A 12243-nucleotide genomic window follows, 5' to 3' on the forward strand; every position below is an offset into this window, starting at 1 on the left:
TGCCATTTCTCAGGCACCAAGGCCTTCGATGCAGACAGCCACCTGTGAGGAGACCAGAGAATTCACCACCACTGCCCATTCCTCCCTCCAATCCAACCCCAAGCCCCTGCAGCTGCCCCCTGACCAGAATCCAGAGGGCCCTACCCCTGGCTTGGAGCCCAGCTGAGGGGGTGGCCGCCAGCACAGCAAGGGTGGCCTCAGCCAGGATCCAAGTGAGTGTGGGTTCAGTCTTCACAGTATCGGGAGTCCTCCCAGGAGTGGGAGGGGACGGGTTGTGGATGACTGAGGCCTGGGAGAGTAGGGTGTGTATGCTGGAAGGTTTAAGCATAACACAAAAGAAAGGAACACAACACTGAGTTTGGAGACTCACTACCTCTACACTGCAGGCAACACCTGTGCATGAAATCTGGGGGCAGAAAAGCACATTGAGAAACCCAACAGCCGAAGCTTTTCTAGGAATGGCCGGACCAATGAGTTGAAGGGAGGGAGAAATGTTCAGCCTGTGCGAGCATTTGAAAGTGGCCACATGCGCAGAACTCTGAGGCCTATGGAACGCAGCATCCCGGCAAGGCAGGGAGCTACTGGAGTTCCAGCTTCTCATTCTGCAGCCACATTCTGATTTTATCAAAGTTCTTGTCCATCCAGCGTATGTTCTCCTCAATGGTCTCAATTGTTTGTTGGACGCAACGGAGCTGAGAACCATTTTCTTTCAAAGAGCTGAAGAATCCTTGAACCTAGGGAGGACAAAAAAAAGATGTTTCAAAAGGGAGTATTCTGTTAAGCAAGCATAACCTCAAGCTAGGCAAAAGCAAACAAGCAAAAGCTCCAGTGTTTTGCCCAGCCAGCGGAGCAGCAGCTCCAGCATCGGTCGTCCTGACGGACTCGCCAGCGGGCACTCGGAGATGAGCTCACGTCTTACAATGGCAGCATTGCCGTTTCTCTGCACCTCTTCTGTTTCCTGCCACCAGGCTCAAGGACTGCACTATTGACAATGGGCTAGTTCAGGCTTAATGGAGTGCCTGAACTGTCCTGTACACAGATGCAAACTTAGCTTTTTCAAAGGTGGGGTCTCAACAGCAGTTGAAACAGTTTCACAGGCCCAACTGCAGCCCCAACTCTGCAGGCAACGGCCTTCTCAGCAAGGTAGGGTGGCACCATCCCAAACCTTACCAGCTTCTTACCCTCTTTCGCCATTCACATACCCTACCCTCAAAATGCATCCTGCTTAAAGCACCCTGTGGTTTGAGAGGTCAGAGACCCGAGGCCAGAGACCCCTCCATCCGTCCCCTGAAATATCTACCCTTGTCTCACCTCTGGGGCCCTGCACCCCTTTTGCATGGGTAAAGGCTTGAACAGCACACTACTTGGTTTACCTTAAAGGCCTCTGACGCTTTGCCCATAAATTTCACCATTTTAATCCATCAATTTGATTGCTGTAGTAGGAAGTATAGGCCAAGAGCTGGTTTGTATTCATTCCTCATAGATTCCAGACAGCAGAATGCTAAACAGTTCATGTTAGAATCTCACATGATTAACTAGGGCAGGGGTAAGAGTAAGCAGCTCAGCTTCGCATTTTAGATCATAGACATGTACAGCTTTCCAATGAGCTGGCCAACTACAGAACATCTGTCCACTCTCCACTGTCCCCAGCCCTCAGAGCTCCAGCTCCACCCTCAGCCCATTAAGTTGCAACAGGCGCCTGCTTCCGCAGTCAGACCACAGTGATCACTCAAGTTTAAGCCACCCTCAAGGAACCCAGCATGACAGCACTGCTGCAGACAGCACCTGCCAGACCTCACACCCCAATCCAAACCCTTGCCTACCTTGAAAATGCCATCACCTCCCCACAGCCGATCCTGCCTCCCTGAGGACACTTGCTGTGCCAAGAGCAGTGCCATAACCAAGGGGGAGGAGGAACAAGCTCCTCCCACCCTTCAGACCTTGAACAAAGGATCTGAACTTGCAGGGGTTCGGGCACCCCATTTGTCAAAGGGGATAATGTCCACACTGCAGAGCCTTGGTGAAGCTAGGGGGCACAAAACAGGATAGAAGTGCAGGGCCCCTTCCACCCATCCCATGTCAGGGATTCAGCCCCGTCCCTTGGTCCTCCAAGTTGACCCAATGCAGCACTAATTCTATCCACCCTCCCACATGCTGCACAGCACTGGGGCAGGCTGACAGAACTCTGCCTCTCAGGACTTAGAGCTGCCATGGGAGCAAAGTGAAGAGTATCGTTCACTGCCACAAGGCAGGTGGCTAGAAGAGGATGGGGCCTGGAGAAAGGGTGGTCTGCATTAGCAGGGGGCCTCTGCAGGATACCAAAAGCCTTTACAGGGAAGAGGTAGGGACAGAGTCAGCTGGGTGGATGGGTGACCGAGTGTGGGGCTGAACCACAGGAATGCAGTTGAACCACAGAGCCTGTAGGGGTCAGTGGGAGAGTGGTGAGGGTTACAGCTGTCACCATCACTGTTGATGTGTGGGAAGAAGGCTGGAAGGTCTTCCAAGAGCAGGAGGCAGAGGCAAGAATGGACCAATCACTGGCTGATTCAGACTCTGAATGTGGAAGACATCTTGCTATTGGCAGGATAGCAGAAGGGAGGTGCGATGAGGCATGGCAGAGGCCTGGCCTGGGCTAAACACAGGGTGGCCAGTGCTTAGAGATGGTGTGTGGGCAGAACACCGAGAGGCACCTGACCAACGAGAGGCAGGCAAGATGCCAGGCAACACCCATCACAGGAGCTAGGGCACTTGGCCAGGACATCAGGCTCATCCATCACCTGCGTTTTCTTCTGCACCTGATGGTCCTTCTCCACCCACCATTCTCCTGGTCAGAGGGGAACCTTTTTCCTGTTAAGGACCATTTGGGTATATACACCTTAATTGGTGAGCTATGCACATTATCACCTTAAAAATTAGCCTGCTTGGGACCATTGTTAAAGCATAACAGGTAAAGATTTCACCTGCAATACCAGCATCCCACATGGGTGCCAGTTCAAACCCCGGCAGTTCCATTTCCAATCCAGCTCCTGCTAATGGCCTGGGAAGAGCAGCGGAGGACAGCCTGGGTACATGAGCTCATTAGCCACACGAGACAGATGAAGCTCCCGGCTCCTTCCTTTGGCCTGGCCCAGCCTCCGCTCTGGCAGCTATTTTGGGAGTGAACCAGCAGATGAAGCACCTCTCTTCTCAAATCTTTAAAATAATTAGCCATCTCTATGAAAATTCTAAAACATTACAGAAAGAAAACAAAACTTCCCATGTCTGGATTGGTAGAATGTAAAAATGTTCATACTACCAAAGTAATTTACGTATTCAATATGATCCCAGCCAAAATGTCTGACATTCTTCTCAGATCTTAGAACAATGATGTTAAAATTCAGATGGAAACACAGACCCAAATAGTTACAGCAATCATAAACAAAACCTAAGCTGGATGTACAACACCAGACTACTATGTAATACAAGGCAATTGCAATCAAAACAGCCTGGAACTAGCACGAAACAGATCTGAAGATCAACGGAACAGAAATCTCAGAAATGAACCCACACAGCAAAGCAAAATCAATCCAGGCAGAAATGACTGTCTTCAACAAATGGTGTTGAGAGAAAATTTAATCTTTATGTGCAAAAGAAGCAAGACTATCTCACCCTATATAAAATAAACTATATGGATCAAGGTTCTAAATCTACAACCTGAAATCAAGCTACTAGAGGAAGACATCAGTGACACTACAGGCAGAGGTAAACAAACACTGCTTGCACAGTCGCCCCGGCAATCAAAACCAAAAAGAAGTGGGATTCAATCAGACCAAGAAGCTCCTGCAGCACAAGGGAACCGTCAGCCAAGTTAAGACGCAGGCGACAGAAGAAAACATCCGCCCATTAATCCTGATACAGGATTAATGTCCAGGATCTATGCAGAGCTCAATGAGCTCAACGAAACAGTCCAGTTAGGAAGCGAGCAAAGGACATGAATAGATATTTCTCAAAAGATAAAATCCAAATAGCCAACAGATGTAAAAAAAAAAAAAATGCTCAGGCTCACAGGCCATCAAGGATGTGCAAACTGGAGCCACCAACAAGGGGGACTACCACCTGAAAATCAAACACACTGGCAAGGATGGAGCGCAGACAGAGGCCCCTTAATCCACTGTTGGGAAGGTAAACCAGTGTAACCACTAAAGAAGACAGGAAATTCCTCCGGTATCTGAACAGACCCACCTGTGACCCAGCCATTTCACTCATGGGAATGAATCCAAATGAAATGCAATCAGCATATGCAAGAGTTATCAGCACCCCCATGCCTGTAGCCACTCAATTCACAATAGCTAGAGATGGAATCAACCCAGACGCCCATCAACAGATATCTGGATGAAGATATGATACATATACAATACAGCATACCACTCAGCCATTGAAGAAAAGTAAAATATTGCCTTTTGCAACTAAATGGATGCAATTGGAAACTATTATGCTTAGTGAAATAAGCCAGTCCAACACAGAGTCTGTTTTCCCTGATCTGTGATAATACGCAGAGCACAAACAATGCCACCTCTAGTATGAGACACACACTCTGGGAATTGGTTATTATGTACAGACTTTGTTTATACCCATGGGGAATAGCAGGCATTTATTTTTGTTTGCTTATTTTTCTCATTGCTATCATATTCTCCTTGCCATTTGTTTATATCATTATCTAATGTATTAAACATGTGGGGGACCCTTTAGAAGTACAACGAACTAATACATACAAGAAAAGAGCCTGCTACATGGGCTGGCACTGTGGCAGGTGAGGTTAAGCTTCCACCTGCAGAGTCAGTGCTTCATAGAGGCACCAGTTCAGCTCCTGGATGCTATACTTCTGATCCAGCTTCCTAGTAATGGCTTGGAAAAAGCAACAGAAGAGGGTCCAGGTGCTTGGATCCCTGCATCCCTGTGGGAGACGAGGATGAAGCTCCTCGCTTTGGCCTGGGCATTGCAGGAGTAAACCAGTGGATTGAAGATCTTTATCCCTCTAGCTCTTTCAAATACATTTTAAAATAAGAATTAGCCTGCTTTAGATGTACTGAATTTCAATTATCACCACCTGCCATTGCCTTGGTGGGGCCAGACCAAATGATTTCTCAAGACTTACATGACTTGTGGGCCAGATGTTCCCCTACCCTGTCCTGGGTACTTAGCATTTCTCCAATTCTCAAACATTTCCTAAACAAATCCCTACAGCACACACCAATCACAGCCCATCCTGCTCTGCTGGCCTCACTTCTCTTTAGGACACAAAATTGCATTAGTAGATCTGTTTACAGTCAAAGCCCCCCGGTCGGTGCTGCAGGCTTTTGTCTAAACCTACAACTGGGACAGAGTAACACATCGTATCTTGAGTAAATAAATGAGAAACATGGTAAGTGAGTGCTACAGCTCTGGTCACCGGCCAGACCGCTGCTATCCGGATGACTCCTCGTACCAACTACCTCTGCCCTAGGCCTCCCTGGGCTCCAAGCCTGGAGCAGACTCCTGAAACGCAGAGGGGAACCTAAAGGACTGTGACAAGCCTTCATTCTACTGCATTTTCAGAGCCCTGTTATTACATTATGCCAGCTCTTGGCATAATGTAATAACTTACTTTCATCTAAATAGGGCATGTTTCAGGCTGTGTAATATCTGCTCAACTACCATCGAAACCTTGCTACAGAGGGGACACAGGAAGCACACGGCCCTCTTGCTCCCGTTTCTTGTTGTCTTGGACAATGAGACCCACCAACACCTATTTCTTACTTCTTGACTGCCAGAAAGCTCTGATACAGTTAGAGCACTACGCAGTAGTTCCGCTTGGCCCGTGTCCCTGCTATGGCCACCTTCCGGGCACTGGGCGGCTCTGCACAGATGGCGCACATGCCAAGTACCAGGGAAAGCAAGAGCCTGCATAGCACAAAACCTGGAGCTGCAGACCTGCCTGCTCATTCACAACAGCTGGAGAGTTACTTTCATATCTCTAGGCCCCAGGCTCAATTTAACGAGCCACTGTTAACCAGACTCATTGTTGTGAATTGTTCTTGAAGCCCTAAACTCTTTAATGACAAAGTTAAACTCTTGTTGAAGAGGCACAGTCTTCACCATTTCACTGGAGTTCAATTTTTTCTGATGTCAACCCCATAGCATCCAAAAGCTTCTTGGTGACAAAATTCACTTCTAACTCACTCATTTAAAGTATCTGTCTAACCCGAGCATTAGCCAACTGTCCCTTCAGTCGAAAAGAAAAGTTCATTTTACCTCTTCAAGCCGTGCTCTCGTAGAAAACTGGTTTGTTGTTCCCATTACCATGTGGGCTATGGACTGTGAACCAAGTTCAAACCTAGACATGGAAATTATGATGCTTTTGTTATTCCACATAAATGCTGTTACACGAGACAGCATAAAAAAAAGCATGGCAAAGAAAATCTGACTACACTCTAATGGGTTAAGATCTAGTCATAAAATATCATACCAACAGCTGGGTAAAAGTTAAGTATCCAGAAATAAGGAGATAAGTCAAAAGTGCCAGCAGAGGTAGACAAGGGCAAGTTAGTGCGAGAGCAAGACTCAACCTCCAGCAAGCCGGTGGTCGCAAGAATGCGGCACTCCCAGGCGATGGACAACCTGTTTTTATAGATGTGTCAAGCACCTCTACTACTTTCAAACAGCAAATCCCTTTAGACTGGTCTGATTTTACAAACAAAGCTAAAACACAGCAAGGTTAAGCAATTTACACCATCTTGGCAGTTTGGCACTACTTACTTTTGTACAAGTTTGTCCCAATTTTCCCTCAAAAATTTCCAGGCCAACAGATATCCCACTTGATTTCTGCCAATCATGGAGAGAATATGCGGGAACTCCTGAGTTTTTATTACATCTCCCTTAAAACTGTGATCCAGTAGCCTGGAATGATGAAGAGAAGAAATTATCAGCAATGAAATAGTTTGTGAAATAAGAACACCAATGTGCCAATGATCAAGGCCAAACCAACCAGGTAACCAGTCTTGATAAACCTACTGCCAACTGCACAGTAACAGCTAACATTTATACAGGATTTGATACCTGCTTCTTCTACCTTCTCACATTTGTTCAAAAGAACCACTAGAAATGGTGTTTCTAGTAAATATTTCAAATACACTATTACAATGGAAGTTTAGACCTTTCTAGATATTTCTCCTGACACCTGGTCCTCCCTAATTATCTGCCATTCTTGTTTGATGTGTGCCCACTCATGCAAATGTTCCCAGCATAGAAGGTAGCTCCCCGACAGAACAAAAGATTCCCCACCGATCTGGTCTAAACTCCCTTGGTCACACAACCATGAATGGATGGCTCACCACTGAAGCTTCTCCTGATCTTGGCTTGTACACAGGGCAAATTCAATTTGGCTTTTCTCAGTACTGGACAAAGATGACTGATACTTGTGATAGAGGAAATCCCAGCCTTCTGTATTCTGGGCCCCCACAGCAAAGACTGCCAAGGTCACGTCGACAGGCAAGCTGTGGGAAAGAGTGCCGGGTCAGAGCGAGATTCAGAAATATGTTCAGATGCACAAAGGCAACCAATAGCAAACTGAAGAAATGGCCTCGTAATTACAGAGACATGCTTGGAAATAGGAAAACTTCTTCATTACACCTAGGAAAGGGGGAAGAGAGGGGCCACTTTCAATCAGTACCTACATATCTAACATGCTCTCATGACATGGCCCATTTCCAAGGAGGTCACCTTAAACTAGAGCCAAGACATATCCCATACATAGTTACATAGTTAGGAACCCAATACATATCCCATACATAGTTACATAGTTAGGAGGGTAGGTGTCTATTGAAATGGAAGCTAAGTGCATAGAGGGCTGCCCTGAACGTTCCTGGATGGGAGTTGAGCTCCAAATCAAGAAAGGACCAAAGTGCAGGGACAATGGAGATTCTTGAGGCAAGCGCCTGTCTTGCTCAGATGTGCTGGCCATTATTGTACACTCCTGGAGCCTTTAGCAGCTCAAAGCCATGTCTGAGAAACACATTGGCTCCACTTCGCTTTGACATGGCCATCTCAATGCTGTGAGATTTTTGTACTAATTATATAAGACAGGCTTCACCAGGCTCTCATTCTAGTTCCCCAGGGGCTTGGCCTCCATGCACAGGAGCTCCCTCCTGGTGTTTCAGAAGAGAAGAGAGAGGTGCACATTTCATTGTTACAGATGCAGTTCTACCCTTCAAAGGGTGGTGTCTGTACTCATCATTGCACCCAGGTTTGGCACCAATGCTAGAACACAGAGAAGGCCAACAGGACTGTCAGCAGGTGGGCGGCTCCGCAGGGGCTGACCTCAGTGTGCCGTTGGAGTCCTTCCACCGAGAGAAGTAGCCCTCGGCCTTCTGCACGCAGGGCTGGTACTTGCGCACACAGGCCAGGAGCAGCAGCTGGCTCCGCAGCATCCGCTCTGTCACCGAGCCCGTGTCTGTCCACGTCTGCCTGTCAATGAGGTCCTGCAGCAGCCTGATGAGGAAGGCCTGACAACAAAGTACAGGGACACATGTGTTCCCAAAGGATTTCTTAAGTTCATAGCCCAGCCCACCCCTCAGGTAAGGGGAGCCACATTCTAAACACCAGCTCAGGTGTTAAGTGTACTGCTCAGTTTGTATCAGAGAAACAAATGATAAATGCTTTCATGATTTGCATAATGATCTTTTTCCAGATCTTTAAAAATCAGATGGACTTCCATTCTTAAATAGCTTATGAATGAATTTTGATGCCAATTACACAACTTAACAGCATTTTGCCAAGAATCAGTTTCTACCTCTTCCTCAAACATCATAACAGTATGTACATGGAATTAAGATTTGTTGGAAGGAAATAAGAAATTCACCAAAATGAAGATCAGGATCTAACATTGTCAGTCCTAATCCTAGTGCCAAATGAAACCAGAATTTATCATTCTGTCTCCAAAATCGATTTTTGCGTTTCTGTATTATGGGAGGGTACATCAAAAGGTTTGAGGGAAATGCATTTTTTAATTCAGTTTTTCCATGAACTTTATGAAGTAACTTCATGTATACGAGCATGCGCACACACAGGGAAGCAAACCACAACTATGAAACGTTTACCTTGAACTGATTTTCCACTTCACTCATCTCCCTTTTCTCCATTAACTTATACAGCGGGATCAGCTCATTCAGGCCTTGGAACACGGGCATGATCTCAGTTTCGCGCTTCAAGTACAAGGTTAGATCCAGGGCCTTTTCAATCGGCAGTTTTCCCACGCTGACCAAGAGACATCACAGTTGTACGTTTACTAGACAATCTGCGACATCAACTCTCTGGCTCAAGATCTATGCATCTTAATCTCCCACATGGGGCCACCCTATGGCTGAGATGCCACAGTAGAGGCGGCCTCAGCCTCAGATCACAGCATCCTGCTCTGAGCTTCCCCAGAAAGGAGGCCAGCAGCCCCAGAGCTCGTCCAGCGTCAGCACATCAGCTCTATTCCAAAAAAAGGGCACCGACTGCACATGCAGTCCACTCCTTGCAGAGTGATGCCATTGTAATTCCATGATAAGGGTCTTAGCATACTTAATCTACATGGACACAAAGACCTCTAGATCCCAGCGGCTAAGAGAAACCACTAGAAAAGTCATCTTCCTCCTTCCCTTCTGTCACTGTGGAAGGTCCAAGACAAAGGACTTGGATTTGGAAATAGAGGAGTCATGTTTGCTGCTCCCTTCAGACCCTGGTTCTGCACAAGGGTTAAGATGCCTGGGATTAGGCCCTGAGCAGTAGCCTAGTGCCGGGGACCCTGCCTTGCACACACCAGTATCCCATGTGGGTGCCAGTTCATATCCTGGCTACTCCATTTCCCATCTAGCTTCCTGCTCGTGGCCTGGGAAAGCAGTGGAGGATGGCCTGAGGCCTTGGGACCCTGTGGCCACCTGGGAGACCTAGAGGCAGCTCGAGATGTCTATCTCCTGGCTTCAGATTGGCTCATCTTGGCCACTGTGGCCATGTGAGGAATGAGCCAGACAGAAGATCTGTGGTTCTGCCTTTCCAATGAAAATAGATGAATCTTACAGCCTGGGCCTTTGGTTTGGGGAGCTGCCTTGTTTTGGGACGAGGAGCAATCCCAGAGTTGCCCAGAGTTTGGGCAACTTCATCACTGAAGATCTCAAAACTCTGAGAGCAGTGTGGAAAGCCTCTGTTAGAACAGGTGCAGGACAAAAAGCAGGAAAAGACTTTCTAAATGTGGAAAGGGACTTCCTCAGATGCTCTTAGTTTCTGCATATCTGCCTCACTGATGAGTTTTTACTGATAAAGATGGAAACAGATTCCAGCCTTCCAGTTACTTCTCAGGCATCAAGTTAATCATACGGCTTCAAAAGAGCCTTGGGTTGTTAGAACTGAAAGGAAAACCCCTTTCTAGGTTCTTACTAGCAATCAATCACTCTCATCCTAGAAATCAACAATTTGCAGCAATTTGCAGCATGGATTACCTGACAAGCTGAAAGGCGTTGTTAATGAGACTCGCCCGATCGTTACTGCTGACCGTCGTGTGTGCTCCTTTGAGGAGTCCGGTCAGAGAATCCCATCCGTCATCCTCATAGTGCACGATGTAATAGCCGTTCATTCCCACGTTAAACTTGATCCATTCCACCGCTTCCGGAAGGATGAGCACGTCTAGGGCAAACAAGATAAATCGTGGCTCAAGTTACTCTGGGCGGATGCAAGCTCTGTTCAGAGATCGGACAAGCAAAATGCAGAAGAGTTTCACGCTACACCGTTTAAAATCACTTCTAGAGACCAGAAAACAGGGCCAGCACCATGGGGTAGTCGGTTAAGCCTCTGACTGTGGTGCTGGCACCTATTACGGATGCCAGTTCCATTATGCTTTACTCCCTACCCAGCTCCCTGCTAATGTGCCTGGGAAAGCGGGGAGGAGAGCCCTAGCCCTTGGATCCCACACCCAAGGGAAGACCTGAAACTCCAGGAGCCAGCGGACAAAAATCTCCCTCTTTAAATATGCCTTTCAAATAAAAATAATCTCAACAAAAGCAGAAAACGGCCACCCAATAGACAAGAGCCTACTCCAGTTTTACCCAAGAGCTTTGTGAGATCTAAGACAAGACTGCAACCACATTTCTGCTATCCAAATAATGTAACTCCAAATTAGGAATTTTCACTGTAATCCCTCCTCTTCAGCATTATGTACCTCACCTGTTTTAATCTGTCTGCCAAGATAGTTGCCATTTGTTTCAGCCAAGAGAAGTAACAAAACTTAAGTATTTATGCCTTACCCATTTCCACACTTTCTCCTTCAATTACATCTTATTTCTATGATGGATTACCTGTTTTTGTCTTCAGCAAAAATCTCTGTACTCCATCTGATTTGCTGGTAACGAAGGTCAATGGCACATGCCACAAATACCTAGAAACCAGAAGAGAAGGATGGCTCATTTGTTGACCAATTCAACGAAGCAGTTGCTAAGTTGCCCATCGTGTGTTGGGCATTGGCTAGCATGGAACAAGATAAGGCCCAAATGACTCCAGCCAAGATCCAAGCCACCTAGGCTTATTTCCAGGGCTGCAGGTGTGCTGGCCCAGGCACTGTTCACACACCTCCCAGGGCTCACGGGGGCAGTCAGTCTTCCCAGTGACTGGCTGACAGAAGCTCAAAGGCCAAACTTAACAGCAACCACTGGTAATAGGAAGTGACAGTGCCTATGTCTCCTAAACCGTACACAAAGACACAGCATCACTCCCATGGAAATCCCTGCCAGTTTTGGTTAACTGAACCTTATCACAAACAATGAAAACCCCCTCTGAAGAAAGTTTGATAAAATAAGTGGTCAGTATTCTTTCAAAGTGTCCAAGACAGGGCCCAGGGTGGTAGTCTAGTTGCTAACGTCCTTGCCTTGCACATACTGGGATCCCTATGGGTGCCAGTTCATGTCCTAGCTGCCCCACTCTCCATTCAGCTCCTTGTTTGTGGCTTGGGAAAGCAATGAGGACAGTCCAAAGCCTTGGGAGCCTGTACCCACATGGAGACCTTGAAGAAGCTCCCGACTCCTGGCTTCAGAACAGCTCAGCTCTGGCCGGTGCGGTCACATAGGGAATGAACCAGAGAATGGAAGATCTTTTTCTGTGTCTCTCCTTCCCTCTGTAGAGCTGCCTTTTCAATAAAAATTAATCTTCAAAAAAATTTCCATGGAAAAGGATTTTTAAATCTATGAGTAACTTTTATAG

The 12243-nt window shown here is 46.9% G+C and overlaps 1 protein-coding gene across 3 annotated transcripts in view; it reads right to left on the reverse strand.

Moving 5' to 3' along the window:
• Positions 1–22: 22 nt before the first annotated feature.
• The window catches only part of ERAP1 (endoplasmic reticulum aminopeptidase 1), a 35528-nt gene continuing 23307 nt past the window's right edge, over positions 23–12243 (reverse strand). For all 3 annotated transcript variants that reach the window (XM_058656263.1, XM_058656264.1, XM_058656265.1), the window contains exons 12-19: positions 11346–11425; positions 10494–10677; positions 9114–9270; positions 8335–8519; positions 7350–7511; positions 6775–6915; positions 6271–6352; positions 23–734 (exon numbers count right to left, since the gene is read on the reverse strand). In XM_058656263.1, the coding sequence (XP_058512246.1) occupies positions 579–734; positions 6271–6352; positions 6775–6915; positions 7350–7511; positions 8335–8519; positions 9114–9270; positions 10494–10677; positions 11346–11425 (1147 nt within the window). In that variant the 3' untranslated portion in view covers positions 23–578. The remainder of the gene's footprint in view (positions 735–6270; positions 6353–6774; positions 6916–7349; positions 7512–8334; positions 8520–9113; positions 9271–10493; positions 10678–11345; positions 11426–12243) is intronic.

Source organism: Ochotona princeps, chromosome 28, assembly GCF_030435755.1.
Source record: "Ochotona princeps isolate mOchPri1 chromosome 28, mOchPri1.hap1, whole genome shotgun sequence".
NCBI lineage: Eukaryota > Metazoa > Chordata > Mammalia > Lagomorpha > Ochotonidae > Ochotona > Ochotona princeps.